Source organism: Acomys russatus, chromosome 12 (genome assembly GCF_903995435.1).
Source record: "Acomys russatus chromosome 12, mAcoRus1.1, whole genome shotgun sequence".
NCBI lineage: Eukaryota > Metazoa > Chordata > Mammalia > Rodentia > Muridae > Acomys > Acomys russatus.
This window is the reverse complement of record NC_067148.1, coordinates 58,749,164-58,770,777: the sequence shown is the minus strand read 5'-3', so window position 1 is coordinate 58,770,777 and position 21,614 is coordinate 58,749,164. Positions and strand designations below refer to the sequence as shown.

Below are 21,614 nucleotides of genomic sequence, written 5' to 3'. Positions count from 1 at the left end.
CACTGTCTGCTCTTCCAGAGGTCCTGAGTTCAATTCCCAGCAACCACATGGTGGCTCGCAACCATCTATAATGAGATCTGGTGCCCTCTTCTGGTGTTCAGATGTACGTGGAAATAGAACACTGTATACATAATAAATAAATAAATCTTAAAAAAAAAAAATCAAAGCAGTGTATAGAATATTGTAAGGTACATGCTACCACTGGGGCAAAAATAAGGAATAAGCAAAATACATTTGCTAGAATATTCATAAAATATCAGTGTATACAAACATTCAGTGTATGGATTTCCTTCCAAAAAAGAATTGACTGGCTATTGATTATTGATCATCATTGGTCAAGGCCTCTTGTTATTATGTATATTATTTAAATAATAAATTTTGGCAGCTGGAGAAACGGCGCTGAGCTTAGGCGCACTTCCTGCTTACAGAGTGCCCATACGTCACAACTGCCTGTAACTCCAGTTCCAAGGGATCCAATGGCCTCTTCTTCCTTTTAACCTCTGCAGGCTCCTACACACCCGTGGCTCACAGACACGCATACTCAGGCACAGTCACATACACACGCACATAAAATAAGTAAATAAAATCTAAACAGTGTTTTTGAGCAGGACTGTTCAGCGTCCCAGAGACCTGTGTCCACTGGACAATAACCCTGCAGAAGTCTAGACTGCGTGTGTGTGTGTGTGTGTGTGTGTGTGTGTGTGTGTGTGTGTGTGTGTGGTATGGGGCGAGGTGGTGCCTGCCTTGTGCTCCTGTGGCACTTGGATAATGACGTTCGGGAGTTGGTTCTCTCCCTCTACCCTGCGTACTGGACTCAAACTCCGCAGATCAGGCTGTAGAGCGAGAGCCTTTACCTGCCAAGCCATCACACAGGCCTGGAAGTTAGAGGTCTGAAAATGGCATTCTTGGACTGGAGAGATGGCTCAGAGGTTAAGAGCACTGGCTGCTTTTCCAAAGGTCCTGAGTTCAACTCCCAGCAACCACATACTGGCTCAAAACCATCTACACTGAGGTCTTGTGCCCACTTCTGTCCTGCAGGTGTACATGAAGGCAGAGCACTGTATACACAATAAATCAATCTTTAAAAAAGGGGGGGGGGCGGCTGGAGAGATGGCTCAGTGGTTAAGAGCACCGCCTGCTCTTCCAAAGGAACCAGGTTCAATTCTCAGCACCCCCATGGCAGTTCACAACTGTTTGTAACTCCAAGATCTGACACCAGCACACATAAAGTAAATAAAATATTAAAAAAGGGGGGGGGGCTGGAGAGATGGCTCAGCAGTTAAGAGCACTGATTGCTCTTCCAGAGGTCCTGAGTTCAATTCCTAGCAACCACATGGTGGCTCACAACCATCTATAATGTGATTTGATGCCCTTTTCAGCACTGTATGCATAATGATAAATAAATATTTTTTTTAAAAAAAGAAAGAAAGAAAAAGAAAATGCCATTCTTGCGTGAGCAAGACGGCTCATTGGGAAAAGGCATCCTGCCATGCCTCTCAAGCCGAATTCAACCCTGGGGCCCACACAGTAGAAGGAGAGAATCCACTGATGCAAGCTCTCTTCTGACCTGTACGGGTGTGTCATGGCACGCACACTCCCCTTACTCCTCTTTTATACACACAGTACTGTTTTTGTTTTGTTTTATTTTTCAAGACAAAGTCTCTCTGTGTAGCCTTGGCTGTCCTGGACTCGCTTTGTAGACCAGGCTGGCCTCAAACTCACAGCAATCCACCTGCCTCTGCCACCCGAGTGCTGGGATTAAAGGCGTGCGCCACCACTGCCTAAAACACAAGAAATGAAAAATGAAAAATCTTCATTCTTTCCTGGTGCTAGGAACGCAGTCTCATCATTTGCTGGGTGAGCACAGGAGGACCAGATCCTTTAGTGCTGAGAGGGAAACTTAGCTTCTAGTGAACAAGCTCTGGGGGCCGGCGTGGACCTCTGACTCCTCTGGCATGATCTGCCCCCAAGTTTCAGTACGGGAGGTTCCCCGGCAGACCTGACCATGTGTGCCTGGCCACAGGAAGGCATCTGGCTTCCCTCAGTGAGGGAAAGATGAATTGTCCTTCAAAAGTGAACTTCGTAGGGTGGACTGTGAAAATACAGCAGTAAAGTGGAAGAGTCCGTGCCTGGCTCTCAGATGTGCCAAGAATGGGTTTGGTGTGACTAGGACTCACAGTCCACCACCGTGTAGAGAAACAGGCACCTGCAGAAGGTACCAGATGGAAGGGATTTACGTGAAAGGCCACCTGGGATGGTGGGACAGCTCAGTGGGTAGCTACTGCAAAGTCTGACAACGTGAGTGTGAGCCCCAGGCCCCACATGGTAGAAGAAGAGAATCAAGTGTTGAAAGCTGTCCTCTGACCTCCACATGTGTGTTGTGGCAAGTGTGTGTGTATGTGTGTGTGTGTGTGTGTGTGAGTGCGTGCGTGCGGTGCACACACATGTGATTTTTTTATTGTGCGGGTACAATGAAAAATGTGATAAAACAAAAAACCAAAGCAAGATGCCAAGGTGGGTTGATGCTCATGGAAGTCTCCCTTTCTCTGAGAAGGAAGAGAGAGGGCACAGGAGGGAGGGAGGAGAGGTGAGAGGGAGGGAGGGAGGAGAGGAGGGAGGTCACAGGGAGGGGAACTTCCTACCAGGATGTCAAGTAAATACATAAATTAATGAATAATAATTAAAAAAAACCCAAAACAAAGAAAGATTAGCTAGGTGTTATTTTAGAAAACTTTATGACATAATAAAACATTTCCACAATATTCCCCTCTGTGGAGCGTGCGTTGCGGGAGGGAAGGAGAGCGGTGATCTGAGACATCTCCGACTGGCTACTGTGTTTTCATGAAACGCATGATCAAATAGCCAACAATGGCCCCAAGACTGATCACATTCCTTCCTCGTGATGCTGGGCTTAGACCTTGCTTTCCCCAAAGCAACTGCTTTGCCCTTGGCCTCCCAGGCCTGTGAATGACGGGCGAGTCACACACTGTTCCCATAAGGCACTTCAATGGATTAGGCATAAGGCAGCCTTACAGATTTTTATATCATGTGGGTGTGTGTACATGTGTGAACGTGAGCATTGCGTGTATCTCTGTGTTTGTGTGAAGGTGAGCATTGTGTATATGTGTATGTGTGTGGAGGTGAGTGCTGTGTGTGTGAGTGTGAAGGTGAGCACTGTTTGTGAGTATGTGTGTGAAGTGAGTACTGTGTGTGACTATGTGTGTGTGAAATGAATTCTGTGCATGTGAGTGTGTGTGTACGAAGGTGAGTATTAGGTGTGTGAGGGTGTGCACTGTGTGTGTGAGTATGTGTGTGTGAATGTATTTATGTGTGAAGGTGAGTACTGTGTGTGTGAGTGCATGTGTGTGTCTGTGTGACGGTGAGTATTGTGTGTGTACGTGTGTGTGAGTATTGTGTGTGTGGAATGAGTACTGTGTGAGTGCGTGTGAAGGTGAGCACTGTGCGTGTGTGAGAAGGTGAGTACTGTGTGTGTGAGTACGTGTGTGTGAAGGTAAGTTCTGTGTGTGAGTGCATGTGTGTGAGTTCTGTATGTGAGTGTGTGTGAAGGTGAGTATTGTGTGTGAGTACTGTGTGTGTGAGTGTGTGTGTGTGAAGGTAAGTATTGTGTGTGTGTGTGAGGTGAGTACTGTGTGTGTGAGTGTGTGTGAAGGTGAGCACTGTGTGTGAGTACTGTGTGTGTGAGTACTGTGTGTGTGTGAACGTGAGTATTGTGTGTGTGAGTACTGTGTGTGTGAGTGTGTGTGTGTGAAGGTAAGTATTGTGTGTGTGTGTGAGAAGGTGAGTACTGTGTGTGTGAGTGTGTGTGAAGGTGAGCACTGTGTGTGAGTACTGTGTGTGTGAGTACTGTGTGTGTGAACGTGAGTATTGTGTGTGTGAGTACTGTGTGTGTGAGTGCGTGTGTGTGAAGGTAAGTATTGTGTGTGTGTGTGAGAAGGTGAGTAGTGTGTGTGTGAGTGTGTGTGAAGGTGAGCACTGTGTGTGAGTACTGTGTGTGTGAGTACTGTGTGTGTGAAGGTGAGCACTGTGTGTGAGTACTGTGTGTGTGAGTGTGTGTGAAGGTGAGCACTGTGTGTGTGAGTGTGTCTGTGAGTATGGTCATGTGTGTGTGGCAGCACTCTAGAGGAGGCGAGAGCACATGGTGTTGGGCCTGTCCTTCCACCGTGTGGACTCTGTAGATGAATGGACATTGTGAGGCAGGAAGAACCTCTACCCACTTGGCTCCCTGTCGGCCTTCATGCTGCTCTGAGTGGAGGCGCCAAGAAAACAACGCCTTCGAGACACAGCACACACATGACGTCACTGGCAGCGTGCACGGGCCTGCATGGGTCTGGGTCAGATGGTGCGTGCCAGTGCTGAGAGGAAAAGTGGGCATGAGGCCCCATCCTGACCCAGAAGCGCTCTCCAATTCACAAAGGAGGCCTCCAATGGAGCCTCACTGGGTGTACAGAGCACACTTGACAGCAGGCGCCACGCCTGCACACAGCAAAGTCAACAGTATTTTTGGAGGATTTGTTTGTTTGTTTGTTTGTTTTGTTTTGTCCATAATGCTTTGCTTAAGATTTTTTTGTTTTGTTTTCTAGACAGGGTTTCTCTGTGTGTAGGCCTGGCTGTCCTGGTCTTGCTTTGTATACCAGGCTGGCCTTGAACTCATAAAGATACGCTTGCCTCTGCCTCCATGAGTGCTGGGATTACAGGAGTGTGCCACCTCCCCCAGCACCTAAGATTTTTTTTTTAACCTCACAGATCTTTTGCCTATAGATCATGTTTTCTGATTTTGTGTTTTGTATGGGAGCTGGGTGTGTGTAGATGCACGGCTGCAAGTGTTTCTTAGGCTTTTTCTTTAGCTCTTCTTATTTTCTTTTTGTTTGTTTTGTCCTATTCTGGTCTGTTTGCTTCTACTTTATTTTATTTTATTTTGCTTCTACTTTACTTTATTTTTATGTGCCTGTCTGTTTTCTAGTGAGAGAGACAGAGAGAGTGAGTGCATGTGTATGTGAGGGTTTGGGGATGGGGATGGGGAGGATCTGGGAGGAGTTGGGAAACCATGATCAGAATAACAGCCTATGGGGGGAATATATATATATATAAAATTAATTCTAATTTATGTGTGTTGGTGTGAGGGTGTCAGGTTTTGGAGTTACAGACAGTTGTGAGCCACCATCTTGTTGCTGGGAATTGAACCCCCGTCCTTTGGAAGAGCAGGCAGTGCTCTTAACCACTAAGCCATCTCTCCAGCCCTGGAAAAATATTTTTAATAAAAAGGATTTATTTATTTTTATTATATATGTATGAGTGTTTGCCAGCCTGTATGTGTGTGCACCATGTGCATGACTGGTGCCCAAGGCCAGAAGAGGGCACTGGATCTCCATGAACTGGAGTTATAGATGGTTGTGAGTGTTGGTGTTGAGAAACAGATGCGGGTCCTCTGCAAAATCAGCAGTGTGCTTACCACAGACACAGCTCCTGAACTCTTTGAGAATCAAAACACACATTAGAGACTTAAGGGTATTTTGAGTTATGATATGAAGTAATGGCAGCTATAATTTTGTTATTTTATTTTATTGTTTTTGGTATTTTGGGTTGTTTTAAGAAAGAAATATGTAGCCAGGCATGGTGGCATGCACCTTTAATCCCAGCACTTGGGAGGCAGAGGCAGGAGGATCGATGTGAGTTCGCGGACAGCCTGGTCTACAAAGTGAGTTCAGGACAGCCAAGGCTACACAGAGAAACCCTGTGTCAAAAAACCAACCAACCAAACAAACAAACAAATCAAAAAACCCAACCAACCAACCAACCCAAAACAAACAAACAAACAAAAAGCAGAAAGAAAAAGAAAGAAAGAAAGGCATACGCAGCCAAAACTGTCCTAAGATGGCCTAAAACTTGCAACCGTCCTTTGTTTTTGAGACAGAATATTGCTATATAACCCAGGCTGGCTTTGAACTCACAGAGCTTTGCTTGCCTCTGCCTCCTAGTACTGAGATTAAATGTCTGTGCCACCATAACTGGCCTCAGTTTGCAACCCTGTTGCCTCAGGTTTCTGAGTGTAAGATTACAGGTACCCATCACCCACCCCAGCCACACCTTCTGTTTAGCAGCTAAGAGGTACAGATAAGGTATCATCATAATTCTGATCACACTTAACAAGGTTAAAAAAGACCCACCACTAATAATTTGAAAATCTCATTTTACACAGAGCTCTCTCATTCCCAATGGCAAAATGGTGAACTGGAAAACAAAAACAAAACAAAACAAGACAGGAAAAGGCTTACTTCTTAGTAGCGGGGGTTGTATTTCAAGGGCACAGAGGGCAGTTACCTGTATCCCGATAGACAGGCATCGGTTTTTCTTAAAGTCTTTCTTCCTGTCCTCGGTGGTGACGGTGGCTATGGTGGTGGTGGTGGTAACTGCGGCGGCATTATTGCCCATGTGCTGGCTTGCTGGGCCGTGGATCTGGGCGTTGGCAGCCTCGATGGCAGCCGTTAGAGCCTTCATACTGTCCAGACTTTCGGTGGAGTTGCTGAGGCCAGACTGGCTGATCATGTCCCCGCGTTGGCCCTGCCCGTCCATGTAGGCATCCTGCGCGGACTCTGTGCTACTCTGGGCTGTGATAGAAATGAAAGGTTTCGTGGTAGTTCTGGGTGGGACTGGAGGTGGCGTCTTCTTGTATGTTGTAATGCAAGATGACACTGAAAGACAGCGAAAACAGAGACACTGTGATGTCCCGCATGGGCCTTAGCTTCGCTTATCGTCAGTGACAGCCACTGAAGACAGCGAAAACAGAGACACTGTGATGTCCCGCATGGGCCTTAGCTGAAAACAGAGACACTGTGACGTCCCGCGTGGGCCTTAGCTTCGCTGATCGTCAGTGACAGCCACTGAAAACCGGGGGCACACGGAACAACACTCTCAGACATTGAACGTGGAAGCCACTCCATAAGCAGCAAGGTCCTTCCCTGGGGCTGGGGGGTGTCACAGCTGCGCCACTGATGGGGTGACGCGCCCACAAAGGTGAGCAGGAAAGACTGCAAAATGCCCACCTCTGAAATGGAAGTTATTAAGTCAACAGGAGCCAGATACGAAGGGTGAACTGCAGAAACTGTCTCACGTGGCAAGGGAAAGGGTGAGAAGATGCTCTGCCTCTTCCTCGGGAGAGCAGGAGATAAAACGAGCGACAAAACAAAGCAGGTCCTTTACGGATGGATTTGGTGGTTGACAATAAAAAGTGAGGTTTTTGAGCATGTGCGTTCTGGTCCCAGTTAAGTCTGACCTACTTGGGCCACATCAGCCACCGTAGCTTCCTGGATCATACCTGTGCACACTAGGTTCCTCCCTGCCTCTCATACTTCCCTTTTCATCCTCTGTGGTTTCTTCTTATTTATTTATTTTGGTTTTTCAAGACAGGGTTTCTCTGTGTAGACTTGGCTGTCCTGGACAGGCTTGGTAGACCAGGCTGGCCTCGAGCTCACATCGATCCGCCTGCCTCTGTCTCCCGAGTGCTGGGATTACAGGCGTGGGCCAACACGCCCTGTACTCTATGGTTTCTTTCCTATTTGCCTTCCCTTCCCTGGCCTCTCCCACCCTTGTTTTCTTTTTTGTATAGGTGCTCACTATATAAACTTTTGTTCAGAAACTTTGCCGAGTACAACCACTCACTAAGAGGATGTGCCCCCCCCCCCAAATGATACACTGGGTTATACATTGCCTCTGAGCATTTGTTTGATCTCTCTATAATGTCACTCCTCGAAGCGCTACCCTAAGCCTTCCTTTAGGGTGTCTGACTGTGTCCACCCGAGGCTGCCATTTGTCCAGCTCCTCTCTGAGGTTCCAGGCCCTCTCCAACCATCTGGCTACAGTTTTCAGCATCCAGGAGGACTGTGCCTGCTTCTTAGCTTCCCATTTGGGGTGCACGGTTCAGAAAACAAAGGAAGATTAAATAAACCATTTCCAAGTAGGACTTTCTGTCAGTAAAGAGTAAGCCCCATGCAGTGGCCTGATCTTCGCCCCCACCGCTTCTCCATTAGTTTCCACACCTTCCTACCCGCACACACGCAAACACACACACACACACACACACACACACACACACACACACACACACACACACACGGCTGGCACCGCTGTCGTGACAGCAGGACCCAAGCAACTCCAACTTGCCACCTCGGGTCCTCCCTGCCACCTGGGCACTCAGTGAAATACCTATGCTTTTTTTTTTTTCTCTCAAGACAGAGTTTCTCTGTGTAGTCTTGACTGTCCTGGTTTCACTTTGTAGACCAGGCTGGCCTCGAACTCACAGAGATCCACCTGCCTCTGCCTCCCGAGTGCTGGGATTGAAGGTGTGCGCCACCACCGTCCGGCTCTAAGCATGTTTCTTTAAGGCCACTAAGCACATTCAATGATGAGACAAAAAACGAGAGAGGGTCCTGTTCCGCTGTCCTGCTCTCTGATGCTCTGAGACTTGGAATAATTTTCTTAACCACAGATGAAAGAGTAACAGTAATGTTGGTGCTGTTCTTCTGACAGACCGCCTGAGAACCAAAGGACGAACCCTGCGTAGCCATGCTGGAGCATCGCGGGAAGACGGCTGTGTGAGCACATGATACAGTGACGTCACCGTAGTTCCCTGTGGTCCAGTGATCAGCAAATGCTACATGAAACCTCCCATGTGTGCTTACTGCCAGGGTCTCCTTAGGATTTGGACAGTGAGCAAGTGATAAGCAACTCAATTCAACTTCCCTTTGTTGTTAGTGTTTGTTAATGCTTCAGAGAAATGGGTCCAGTAGCGAAGACACCACCAGAAGAGGTCCCTTGTGCCTACTTAGACGCCCCAGTGGCTCATGGGAAGACTCCCTCTAAGTCATGTGACCCTGGAGGGTCACTTCGGCCTGCTTCGTGGACTTCGGCTGTGCTGCCTCCCGCCTCCAGACAGAGGTAAAAGTGGCAGCTGTGTTTGTGATGCCCCAGTCACCCATCTGAAGACCCCAGAGAGGCTCAAGGGGACCCGATGACATCAGATCATGGCATCTAAGGCAAGTCTCTACAATGCAAACTCATTGCTTCTCATTTGACTCCATTCTCGGGACATGCAGCCTGCTTCATTTCCAAGTATACTAACTGGTGCGCCCCGGCACACAGGCTCTGCTCTGAGCTCTCCCGCCTTCTCCTCCTATGCTGATAATCAGACTGGCTGGCTCTCTGTGTGGGACTGATTACAACAACAACAACAACCCAGATCAGTGCAGAAGAAAACTCATTTCATTTCTATAATATACAGAAAAAGTCCTGCCATGGTTACATCCCGGTCTTTCCAGTGCAATGGCTGTCCCTGCCCCATGCAACGCCCACACAGTTCCCAGGCGTGCCGCAGTTTTTCTAGTGTCAGACCGGACAGGGACAACACTGGTGACATGACATGTTGCTGCAGAGTCTATACTCAAAGGTGATCAGAATTTGAGATTGTCCTACTTCAAGAAAGAGGGCCAGGAGCATTGCTGCAGTTTGCTGGCCTCTTGCTGACTTCCATGCACAGGGAGAGACCCTGTCTCAAAGGAATAAAGCAGAGAGTTATGCGGCAGGGCAGCCACCGTCCTCCTCTGGCCTCTGTGTGTGTGGGTACTTTGTACTTGCAGACACATTTGTACACACACACACACACACACACACACACACACACAGAGAGAGAGAGAAAGAGAGAGAGAGAGAGAGACAGAGAGACAGAGAGACAGAGACAGAGAAAGAGAGAGAGAGAGGAGAGGAAGAGAGAGCGAGACAGAGAGAAAGAGAGACAGAGAGTCAAATCAAGACTTTACATACAACAAATTTTTATCATTTCAGTCACTTTTTTTCTGAGACAGGGTTACCCTGGCTATCCTGGACTCACTTTGTAGTCCAGGCTAGCCTCAAACTCACAGATATCCTGAGACAGGCGTGTGCCACTGCGCCCGGCTTCAGCCAGCTTTTTTTTTTTTTTTTTTTTTGGCTTCAGCCAGCTTTTGAACATTGACTATTTCTTTCTTTCTTTCTTTCTTTCTTTCTTTCTTTCTTTTTTTTTTACAGCTTAGCCTTGAACTCTGTTTGATCCTTCTGCTCCAAGGTGCTGGTAGTACTGGTGTGGACTGCCATGCCTGGCTCAAAGTTGTCTACACTCTAAATGAAGGACAGCCCTTCTGTGGCAAGCCTCTGAAGAGGCTGGGCCAGGAGAAGGCTTTCTGCAGGAACAGGCAGATCCCACCCACTCTGCCCGTTCTCTGTGAGCTCCTAAGCACAGATGTTAGGTGACCACTGAACACACAGGTAAGCAGGGCAGGGACATGCTTTGTGTTGGCTTCTTTATTCTCCCTTAAGGTATGTTTGTTTGTTTAGGTTTTTCGAGACAGGGTTTCTCTGTGTAGCCTTGGCTGCCCTGGACTTACTCTCTAGACCTCCTAATAAGTTTTTACTATCTAAGTTCGCAGGTCCCATAACTGCCACTGAGCCATGAGGGAAAACTGCTTAGCAGCTCTGGGATTACTGGGATTTTAAGAGTGTGCCTGGCCTTTCTGGAGAGAGCCAGTATGTCTGAAGAGGCGTTTGTGCTCCCCTCTTGGCTATAGAGTAAGCAGAGGATTGAAAGGACGGCTCCTGAGTATTAGAATTTCCCCAGCCATCTCTTTATGAGAGATAGGAAGTGGCTGAAAGCTTGGGCCATTCAGACGAGGAAATTGACTCTCCTACAGGGACTGACTTGTTAGCTGGCCATGCAGGAGAGGCTCGGAGCCGCAGCACTAGTGAGCTAGTGCTATTCTCTTGCTTTCTAGTGAGCCCTACACTCATGTGACAACTCAGACGGTGTGCCTGGGGAGTCACTGGTCTCTTTCTCTCTCCCCTCGGTGGCCACGTTGAAGGAATCTCCTTTTTCTGCTTTTTGGTATTAATTGGCTTACTCCTTATGAGTGATGAATCCTGAATCCTTGAGGCACAAGCTATGACCCCCAAGTGCGGTATCAGTATGGAAGCTAGCCTATGAGAGACTGCAAATAAAACATAAGGGTGGTGCTGGTGAGATGGCTGTGCAGCCACAAGCACTCGCTGCTCTTGCATAGGTCCAGGGCTCAGTCCTCAGCACTCACGTTATAGCTAACAACCATTCCAGGGGACCCAGCATCCTCTTCTGGTCTTGTGGGCGCTACACACATGTGCTACACAGACACGTACAGGCAAACACCCATCAAATAAAGAACAGAGCATAAGAAGGCCGCGGTGGCGCACCCCTGCAATCCCAGCAACTCTGGGCTGCAGGGGCAGGTGGAGCTCTCTGAGTTCGAGGCCAGCCTGGTCTACAAAGCAAGTCTAAGACAGTCGAGACTACACAGAGAAACCCTGTCTTGAAAAAGCAAAACAAACAAAAAACAAAACAAAAAACCCTACCCCACAACAAAACAAAAACCAAAGCATAAACCCCACCAATCTACCTAGCCACATTCAGTAACTCAAAACCAGAGATGATAGCACATATTCTCAGCGTTAGTAAGGCAAAGGCAGGAGGATTCTAAGACCATAACTTGCCTAACTAGTGAGTCTGAGCTAGGCTGAGCTACAGGAGACCTTTCTCAAAAAATAAAAAAGAAAAGGAAAACAAACCAAAACCCAACCCCCAAAACAAAATTTAAAAACCCCACCAAGATCAGTTGCACAGTGGTCAATGAAGCGTTCTGTGTGTAAACACGTTATTTTAGGGGACTTTTGCTGCTGGTGTTAGATCTTTGAGCCCAGGGCCACGGGCTTGCTAAGCAGAGTGTTGCCCCTGAGCCCTAGGCTGCTACTGCACTGAACTTGAATCTCAGCTGCCAGCTACTGTGCAAGCCCTGGCTTGTTCAGCCTAAAACCACACGGTGGGAGGAGAGAGCCAAGTCCTGCAAGTTGTCCTCTGATTTTCTCATGCACACCAGAGCAGGCCCAGCAGATCACACACGTGCGTGCAAAACAAACACATGGAAAAGAACAACAGCCACTGTGGTCTGTGAGAGGGCCCCATGGTGAAGACACCAGCTGCCAAATCTTACGGCCTGAATACAACCCCAAGATCCACATGGTAGAAGGTGAGAGCTGAATCCCAAAAGTTGTCCTCTGGCCTCGGCACGCACACTGTGGCATGTGTATGCCCTCTCCCCCCCCAAACATACACAATAAATAAATGCATGAAATTTTAATTAAAAACACAACAACAGTCATCTTGGTGGTTAGTCCTGACAATAGAGAGGCAGGGGGATTTATGTGAGTTCCAGGCCAGCCTGGTCTACACGACAAGTTCCAGCACAGCCAGGACTCCCTAGAAACTCTCTTGTCTCAAAAAGGCCTGCCTTCGGATCGCTGTGAGTTCGACGTGAGCCTGGTCTACAAAGTGAGTCCAGGACAGCCAGGGCTACACAGAGAAACCCTGTCTCGAAAAACCAAAAAACCAAAACCAAAAACAAAAAACAAAAAAACCCTACCCAGATCTAGCCAATGGTCAGAACATTCTCCACAGTTGAGTGGAGAGTGGGATATGACTTTCTCACGTACTCTGGTGCCTCACATTTGACCATGTCCCCTGGAGGGGGAGACCTGGTGGCACTCAGAGGAAGGACAGCAGGTTACCAAGAAGAGACTTGATACCCTATGAGCATATACAGGGGGAGGTAATCCCCCTCAGGAACAGTCATCGGGGAGGGGAATAAGGGGAAAATGGGAGGGAGGGAAGAATGGGAGGATACAAGGGATGGGATAACCATTGAGATGTAACAAGAATAGATTAATTTAAAAAATTAAAAAAAAAAAAAGGGCCTGCCTTCAACTCTCAGTACCACCAATGAACGAATAAATATTTAAAAATAAAAAGTAATAAACAGGCAAAATACCCAAGCATATATAAATTCTAAAAAAATTAACAAAACATTGCAGAAACCCTGCCCAACAGAGTCCACATGGAAAAGTTACTGCCCTGTTTAAAAAATATTTACAGCCTCCCCATTTCCAGGCCGCCCAGAGAGATCGTGGTGGCTTGCGGTGAGAGGCTTGCCAGTCCACCTCTGGGAGGCACGGTGCACCCCCAACAGTAGTCTCTCCTTGTTACTTCTGGCTCCAGGGCAGTGGCTGCGTTAGAGTAACTTCCACTCGAGGCATCCTCGATGGAAAACACTTTTCCCTGAAACTGGAGGGAAAGGGGGGGAAAAAAAAAAGCAAGCAGCTGCCGGCTGCGAGCGAGCGATCCGGGAAGGAGGGGCTGGCAATAGCTGCAGCAGCCATCCACACCCTTGCCAGTTGGTGGTTACCAGGATCCCAGACACTTCCTAAAGCCAGACAACTTCCCCAAGTCTCGGCATGTCTGGCTTGAAGATCTAGTCAACTGATAGCCCCCGCCTTTCCAAGGGAGAGCCCCAGTCAGTACCCGGTGTAATCAAACAGAACATTGTTCTCAGAAGGCAGGAAGACAGGAAAGGCTTGTCTCTGGGCCACAAACCATTTAATATATATGCATGTTCCCAGCTAAAAAGTTGCTACAAAACTTGGGCTTCCAGATGCGAGGCTGTTCTGTACAGAGCGTGCGCAGTATAAAAAAAAAAATCCCAGGAGGGGAGGCATCAGAGCATCTAGAGCCGGCGTAAAACAGAGAAAAGAGGAAGGTGGGGAGGGAGCTCCAGGCACTAGATGCCTGGAAATGATGTAAGACGCAGCCACTCCTCTGTTAGACTAGCAACCAAAGAAGCTCACATCCATCGCAGCCGCTCTACAAATGTCAGCGCCAGCGCTGGGCAGAGCTCGAAACCCACCAGACTCCGGGAAGGCTCGTCTCACCCCCATTTGCCCCCAACCCCAGCACTCTTAGGAACCTGGCAACAGGTAACGTGGCAACCTTTAACTCCGAAAACGGCGAGCCGGATAATTTCAGGGAACAAAATGCATTGTTTTCGAGCCAGCTGCGTCTCTCCTACCGCCCCCTACACCCTCCCTCCCTCCCAACTCCAAGTCTGGGAAAACAAAGTTAAATGCTGCGGGCTGCCCTGCTCTCGGGCGTCCCCTGGTGGCCAAGGTCGGGACCACACGCACGCGCTTGGGTCTCCAGGGCAAATTTCTTCCCACTGTTAAGTGTCTCTGTGGAAGTCCAGGGGGGTGGGGGTGGGGGTGGGGGTGAGTTAGTCCTGCGGACTTGCTCTCCCCGAAAGGGCTGGAATCCATCCGGAACACCTTCATTTTTTTTTTCGAGATAGACAGGGTTTCTCTCTTTAGCCTTGGCTGTCCTGTCATTCACCATGTAGACAAGGCTGGCCTCGAACTCGGAGATCTTCCTGCCCCTGCCTCCCGAGTGCCCGGATCACACCCAGAGCTCCAGAACACCTTCATTTTTAATCTAAGCATATAAACATTTTCCCACTTATACGCTGATTTAAAAAAATCTCTGGACGAGGAACTAGAATCGGTGAGGGTAGTAAACCCTGGGTGGTGGGGGTCTGAGTAAGCACACAGCAGGTGTCTCAGGCCGGCGATCCTTACTCCAGAGGCTGATGTGGAAGAGATCAGGGTTCAAGACCAGCCTTGGCTTCTTCATCAGACTTCTGTGTTGAAAATGCATCAACAAAATGGGGTTCCTGCGGCGACTAGTCCCATTTCCTCTGTCTTGCCTGTGCCTTCTGCATACTGACACCTGCTGGGCCTGAAACCTTGCTAATCTGCATTGCTGGGTTCCTATCTGCAAGGATTACTGAAGACTTCCACACCTGCCACACCAGTTTCCCAGACTAAAGGTTCGCCCAGGAGAATGCGGGAGGCCGCGTCTTCAGGCCCTGTGATCATTTGAGGTACTGCCCCACCCTCTTATTCTTGGATGGGAATGGAGGCCCAGTCTTGACCTACTGTTAGTCCGCAGGACCAGGCACACCAGCTCTGCGTCCTGAGACAGTGCCCTGGAAACTGAGAGGCTTCGGATCAAAGTAACTGTTCTCTTCAGAAACTTACATTAAGTAACTGAATTAGAGGACGCCAAATGCTGCTGGGGGTGGAGGTCCAGGGGTAAGGGCTGAACCGTTCACTACAGCTTTAATGAAGTCTGACAGTCAATGAAATAAAACTACGAGCTGAAAGTTACCATATGTGGAAACAGCCCATGCCTGAAACCATAAGATGCCAGAGTAGTTTTTGCCCAGATCATTTAAGGTCAAAGATTAAAGGTGGGGGGGGGGGGGGGGGGTGGGGGCGTGGTCTGAGTAAGCTAGCATGAACCGCAGCCTCCCAGAGCACAGGGCACCTGTGTTGAAATTCGGGGACATTTTTATTTGTCAGGACTACTAATTTCCAAGGTGTTGTTCCCCCCTTGGGAATTTGATCTAGCGTTCACACTCCGTTTTCCCGGCCTGGCTAGCCGGTGCTGGTGAGTCATCCGCGGACACAGATGACCGCCCTGGCAGCTTCCTCACTGGGAAGATTTCATTTCCAGCTTGATCCACGGCTTTATGGAGTGATTCCTACCTTTGACTCAGAGAGATTGTTTCCTCTCGGACGCAGGCGACTGTTTTGTTCTTTTTCGGCCTTTGTAATCTGTGTGCTTTTCAAAAATATGTCCCAGCCTGGCCTGCAGGCCTTCCTGGGTTGAATGGGCTGTTTTCAGAAGGGGAAGACTCCGGGCCCAAGGTCAGGGTTACAGAATTATATAAGGTTTCCTGTTTGGGCAGCTGGCCGCCCAACCCCTCATTTAGGGCAGACTGATGAAAGACACATGCCGGTCGGGTGTGGGGGCACACACCTAAAGGTCAGCACTCAGAAGCTCACGGTCATGCCATCTGTAGCTGGGTATAGATTTCAGATCTACTAGTGGGGATACGGTGCCAGGAATAGGGAAAAGCAAAACCTTCGCTTCAGATGCTGCCTCTCAGCCGTCCGGCTGACCCTGTATTTCTATTCAGTGATTTTTTTCCCCCCTGGCCAGATATGAGGTGAGAAGGGCATCGCCGTGGCTTGTCTCATTCACAGATGACGCTGCAGTTCTTAGAACAGGCATGTCACACAGCCACGCCATAGTAAATATTTGTTATGTGAAGGAAGGAGAGTGGGAAGGGACTTCCTGGAGGAAAAGGAAACGAGACTTCTCAGGAAAGAGTCATCCGGGCAGAAGCAATGTGACAGCAGAGCCATGCTCGGTGGCCTTGGGTGTCACAGTCCGGCCATCCTGCAGGCTCCGGTGCAGCTAACACCCATGGGTTCCGCCACTCCGAACCAAAGTGCAAACCCGGCCCGCATTGAGCTGCACAGACTTAATAGCGTGGTATACACCCGCAGCATCCTAGCATGCAAGGAGGCTGAGGCAGGGGGATTGCAAATGGAAAGCCAGCTTGGGTTACAAATTGGATACCTGCCTCAAAAAAAACCTAACATCTAGCCAAGTGGGTTGGTGAATGTTTGTAAGCCCAGCACTTGGGAGGCAGAGGCAGGAGGATCTCTATGAGTTTGAGGCCCACCCAGTCTACAGAGCAAGTTCCAGTCTCACGTAGAGCTACAGAGTGAGGCACTGTCTGTCTGTCTATCATTTATCTATATTGTCTATATCAAGTATATATACATTTATACTATATATACACACATACATTTGGGGGCCCAGAGTTCCACTCTCAGCATCACCAAATGAGAACTGTAGTTTCCGCTCACCTGTGGTTTTTCCACCTAACATCCTTCTTTGCCACACTCAGGTCTGCTGAGTGGCCCAGCAGAGCAAACAGCCCATGTCCGTCTGTCCATCTGTCCACTTTTCCTCCCCTTCATTTTTCACACTCATCATTATTGGGCTTTTGTCTCCTGTAGCCTAGAACTCACTTTCTAGTGGAAGCTGACCTTGAACTCCTGATGCTCCAGCCTCAGCTTTCCAAGTGTTGGATCACACACACACTGCTGTATCCACCTTCCCTTCTGGGAACCTTTGTTGTTTTGTCTTTATATTTTTTACATCCTTTCTGCTTATTATTTTATTGACTCACTTGGAAAGGTCTCGAGTGGCTCAGGCTGGCCCGGGACTTGAGGACAACCTTGAACTTCTAATCTTCCTGGTCCACCAGCATGGTTGGGGTTTTATCGTGACATCTTTCCAGGAACCCTCCTCTCACCAGAACTGCCTTGGAGTCCTGAGTCCCAGGACGAACCCAAATGGAACGCACACGCCGCTGCGTGCCTGGGTCTGGTAGACAGACCTCAGCCGGCGTTCGCTCACCCTGGGACCAAGGCCATAAGGAGTTGTAGAGCGCCCCTCGTACTGGGGGAGCTCACTGCACACATGGGGTTCCTCTTGTGTTGCCTCAGCAAGTGAGAGGCCTGTTTACAAATCAGAAAACTGCACATGCATGGGAGCCCAGGTCTGCTAAGTCCTAACTGACAATGAAGCGTCACCATCCCTGTGCCCGGGCACTGAAGCCAGCCACAGGCCGGGAAGCCTAGTGCCTCAGACCTGCAGAAAGGAAATCAGTCTTTTCTTCCTATTGGTTTCAGCAGGGTGCTAGCAGCCCTGGGCTGTGCAGGTAAGCCCTTAATTATTCACCACGCTCCCTCCTCCTCCTCCGGGAAACACACCCTTTCAGAGGGGAGACTTTGCAAGCTGATCCACACTGTTCTCCGTGGTGCAGAAAGGCTTCCGGCTCCTCACCCATACTCACTCAGACAGCAAGAGCAGCTCAAGGGATGACTGACTCTGACTGCTGTGCCACTGACCTCCGAGGACACAGGTGGAAGAAAGTGTCCGGGGCTCCCTCAGGGCGCCTTCCGACCACGTGACTAGCCACCCTAGGGCGGTGGAGCACACACCTAGGGATGAATCTCTAGCACAGGGGGAAAAAGGCCAGGCAGGACAGGAATGCTTGTCATTTGCCAAAGTTTCAGTTAAAAAAACAAAAAACAAAACAAAACAAAAAAAAAACCACCAAAACAAAAAACCCAACCCACTTTACAATCCTTTTGAAGTCAAGATTAAAACTGTTATGAAGTTACTGCAACCTCTGGCCTCACTCGCTGAGCGTTAATGAACCCAAGGCTGTAGCTGGTCTCATTAGATTCCAGAAACAACCCCCACAGAGGAGGGTACACATGGCCAGCTGATAAAAAGGGAGGCAGAGAGAGAGGTTGCTTTGCCCCAGCTCCCAGGATAGGGAAACGGTTCTGCCGATCAAAGCCTACTTAGTTTTCAAACACGCTGCTTGGATTTGCAGGTCATGGTGGGCGAACACCTGTAATTGTTGCACTGGAAAGGTAGAGGCAGAGGGAATCAGGGGTTCAAGGCTGGCTTCAGGTACATTGTGAGTTCAAGTCCAGCCTGGGCTAGATGAAACACTGTCTCAAAACAGTAACAAAAAGATTCTCACCAAGAAGAGACTTAATACCCTGTGAGCATATACAGGGAGAGGAAGTCCCCCTCAGTCACAGTCATAGGGGAGGGGAGTAAGGGGAAAATGGGAGAGAGGGAGGAGTGGGAGGACACAAGGGATGGGATAACCATTGAGGTGTAATATGAATAAATTAATAAAATAATTTTTTAAAAAAAACCTAAAAAAAAAAAGTATAACTACCATATGCCCCACAGTCCTACTTGTGGTTGCACATTCACAGGCAATAAAGAATAAAGTCAATATGTTGAAGAAAAAAAAAAAAAAAAAAAAGATTCTCCTTTGAATCTCTGTGAGGACGGTGCTGCCAGGAGCTCAGGTTGGAAACTCTTGGCCAAGAGTGCCTGGAATGCTTGCTTTTGGGGATTGCAGATGGCTGATGTACAGTGATCCAACACTTGAGAGTAGGTATGAAAGTCATTGTGCAGTTTTTTGTTTTTGTTTTTTTAATTTGTGTCTAGCAGTTTCAAGGTCAGATTTTGAGTGATGGCTTTCAGAAATGTGGATGGAGGAGCTATGTCTCCTAGCCACGTGCCAACTGTTGTAGTAGTCAGAGACCCCAGGAGGGGTCACTCTGCAGCGGTGCCACTTTCTGTACTCTGGACCACCCATAGAGGGTAGTGGGTGTACACAGGTTTTTTTTTTGTTTTTTTAAAAAGATTTATTTATTATTTGGTATAGAGTACTCCGCCTGTATGTACACCTGCAGGTCAGAAGAGGGCATCAGATCACATTTATAGATGGTTGTGAGCCACCATGTGGTTGCTGGGAATTGAGCTCAGGACCTTTGGAAGAGCAGCCAGTGCTCTTAACCCGAGCCGTCTCTCCTGTACACATTAAAAAAAAAATATTTTAGTTTAGTTTTGTTTATTTTGAGACAGCGTTTCGCTGTATCGTACGTAGCCCAGGCTGGCCCTAGAACTCTGTGGACCAGGCTAGTCTTGAAAGAGCTCTGCCTGCCTCTGTTTCTTGGATGCGGGGATGAAAGGCGTGAGCCACCACACCTAGTTTACAAGCATAGCTTACGGTGGCCTGAGACTCCTGATCCTCCTACCTCTGCCTCTTCAGCGTATTCTGCTGCGGAGCAGTTAGGGTTGACAGGAGTTCTTCTGGCATTGCTTCCCTGGTACAGTGCTGGGTGTTCGTTAGTAGGTGGCACCTCGTGGGCCCCTTAACTGTGCCCTTCCCACAGGGTTTCCAAATGGTACATTTACAAAGTGGTGACGCCCCTTTCCCTACCCACAGGCCAACTTCATAGATCACATAATAAAGCAGTTTCTTTTCTTCTTCTAATTTTTTTTTTTAACTTACAGGAGGACAGGTCCACAGTAGGTTCTGCTGGGGGGGGGGGGCTGGGGACACATCTACCTACTGTTTACTTGCAATCAAACTTTTCAGTCATTGACGCTGTGCACAGTGAACACGACTGGAGGTCATCTTTAAATGCGCGGCTCTAGTTTAGACCCAGGTAATGGCTGAGGTAATTGTTTTCACAGCTCGGGTTACCCGAATATGCCGTGGATACAGCTTGTGTCATAGCACTTGCCTAGCACATGGGGAGCCCCAGCCCCAGCACTGCCAGACAATCTTTCCAAACCGACAGATGCGTTGGGGAACTGCACAGGTGACTGATCACACGCTTGCTCGACATTTTTATGACCCCACACAAACCCTGTACCCTACTTCCTTGTATGGATTATATTCTTGTTTTTAAAAATGAACCATAAAAACAAAAGGCAATAAAAATCTTGTTTTGATTTTTTTTCCCCTTTCGGATTTCTGTTGTTGTAGGTCAGATTTTATTGGGTAATAACTTTGGGCTGACAAGATAGCTCTGTGGGCAAAACCCATGTGCGGTCACGCCTACTAACCTGAGTTCAGTCCCTGGAACCTGCAGGGCAAGAGGGAAATGGCTCCAGGAAGTGGCTTCTAACCTTGGCGCCCCCTTTCTCAATAAAGAAACGACTGTTAAAGAAACAAAACAAAAACCTAACTAAATAGAAAAGGCAAGCATGATCATGGAAGATCTCCTGAGTGTGGCTGAGGAGACGTAGGGCGCTGTGGTAGGGCCGATGGCCAGATGGGACTGGCTGGAGGCTGGCTTCGTTCATACCTGAAAGTGCCCTGTCACTGTGGGTTTGGTTCCGGGCAGAACCCACTGGCGAAGGATCAGGAGGGGAATGTGGAAAAACCTGAAACAAGCAAGGCTGGAGTGCAGATGTAAACTACCCGCCAAACCTCAGAGGGGGGGGAGTCCTTTGTGAATGGCGGCTGCCCCAAGGTTCAGTCCTTTTGAGTTGGTGATAACCTTGTCAGGCCCCCAGATAAAGGCCAGTTTTGTCACCCTGGACACCTGGCTGAGAGGCAATAAAACATAGCCTAATCTCCTAAGGGAGTTGCCCAGCCAAGCTTTGCTCTTAGTAATTATAGCTCTGGAATAGCAGTCCTTGACTGAGAAACCCGGACCGGGGAGGGCCTGGGAGGAGAGAAGAGGGTTTCAGGCAGGAAACTGTGTTTCTGTCCTTGGATTTAAAAGAGAAAGGGAGCAAAACAAGGGGAAAGAAAGTGAGGAAAACAGCTAGGGGCTGGCTGGGCTTCCTCACTGGGCTAACTTGCCTGCTAACTGTAAACAGGCACAGCTGCTGAGAGCAATCCCAGAAACGTTAAGTAGGAGCCTTTCCTTTTACGTGTAAATAGTGGAGTCTTTGGTTTGCTGAGCAAGGGGAAGTTACCGGAGAGACTCATTTGCTGCCGTTCGCTCAGGCTGTCGGATAAAAAGCATACGAAAGGCAAGAAATCGACTTTAAATCCCTGTGCTGTGAGGGAATTCCTCTCCAGAGGGATGAATGCGGTCCACACAAAAGAGCCCCTGTTGACATCTCATTTACAATCTCCCCCCAGGACACGTACAAGACCGCCTCAATAAACCGGGCTCAGATACAGCCATTGTTCAAAATCGCCCATTAGCAACGGGCTACTGTCACCCCAAGGCTTTGCAAAAGAAAAGATGTGTTTGGAGGAAGCCTGGGACTGGGGGGGGGGGCGCTGTGAGGAGGAACAGGAAAAACGTCCCATGATCCTGGCTGCCCAAGAGTTCACGCAGAATATATATATTAATTTATATTATGTGTATATAACTTTTCCCCTAAGAAGTGCCTGGAAGAGTCCCAGACTAGTGATTGTAAACACTAGATTTGGTGTCGGTTCTATACAGAAACTTCT

General features: G+C 48.5%; 1 protein-coding gene across 11 annotated transcripts in view; it reads right to left on the bottom strand.

The window, feature by feature from the left end:
* Dlgap1 (DLG associated protein 1) overlaps window positions 1-21,614 on the bottom strand; it is a 509,503-nt gene that overhangs the window by 49,205 nt on the left and 438,684 nt on the right. For 9 of the 11 annotated variants that reach the window (XM_051154471.1, XM_051154472.1, XM_051154481.1 and 6 more), the window contains one exon: window positions 6,340-6,710. In XM_051154471.1, coding sequence (XP_051010428.1) covers window positions 6,340-6,710 — 371 coding nt within the window. The remainder of the gene's footprint in view (window positions 1-6,339; window positions 6,711-21,614) is intronic. The other 2 variants (XM_051154473.1, XM_051154477.1) reach the window with 1 other exon arrangement.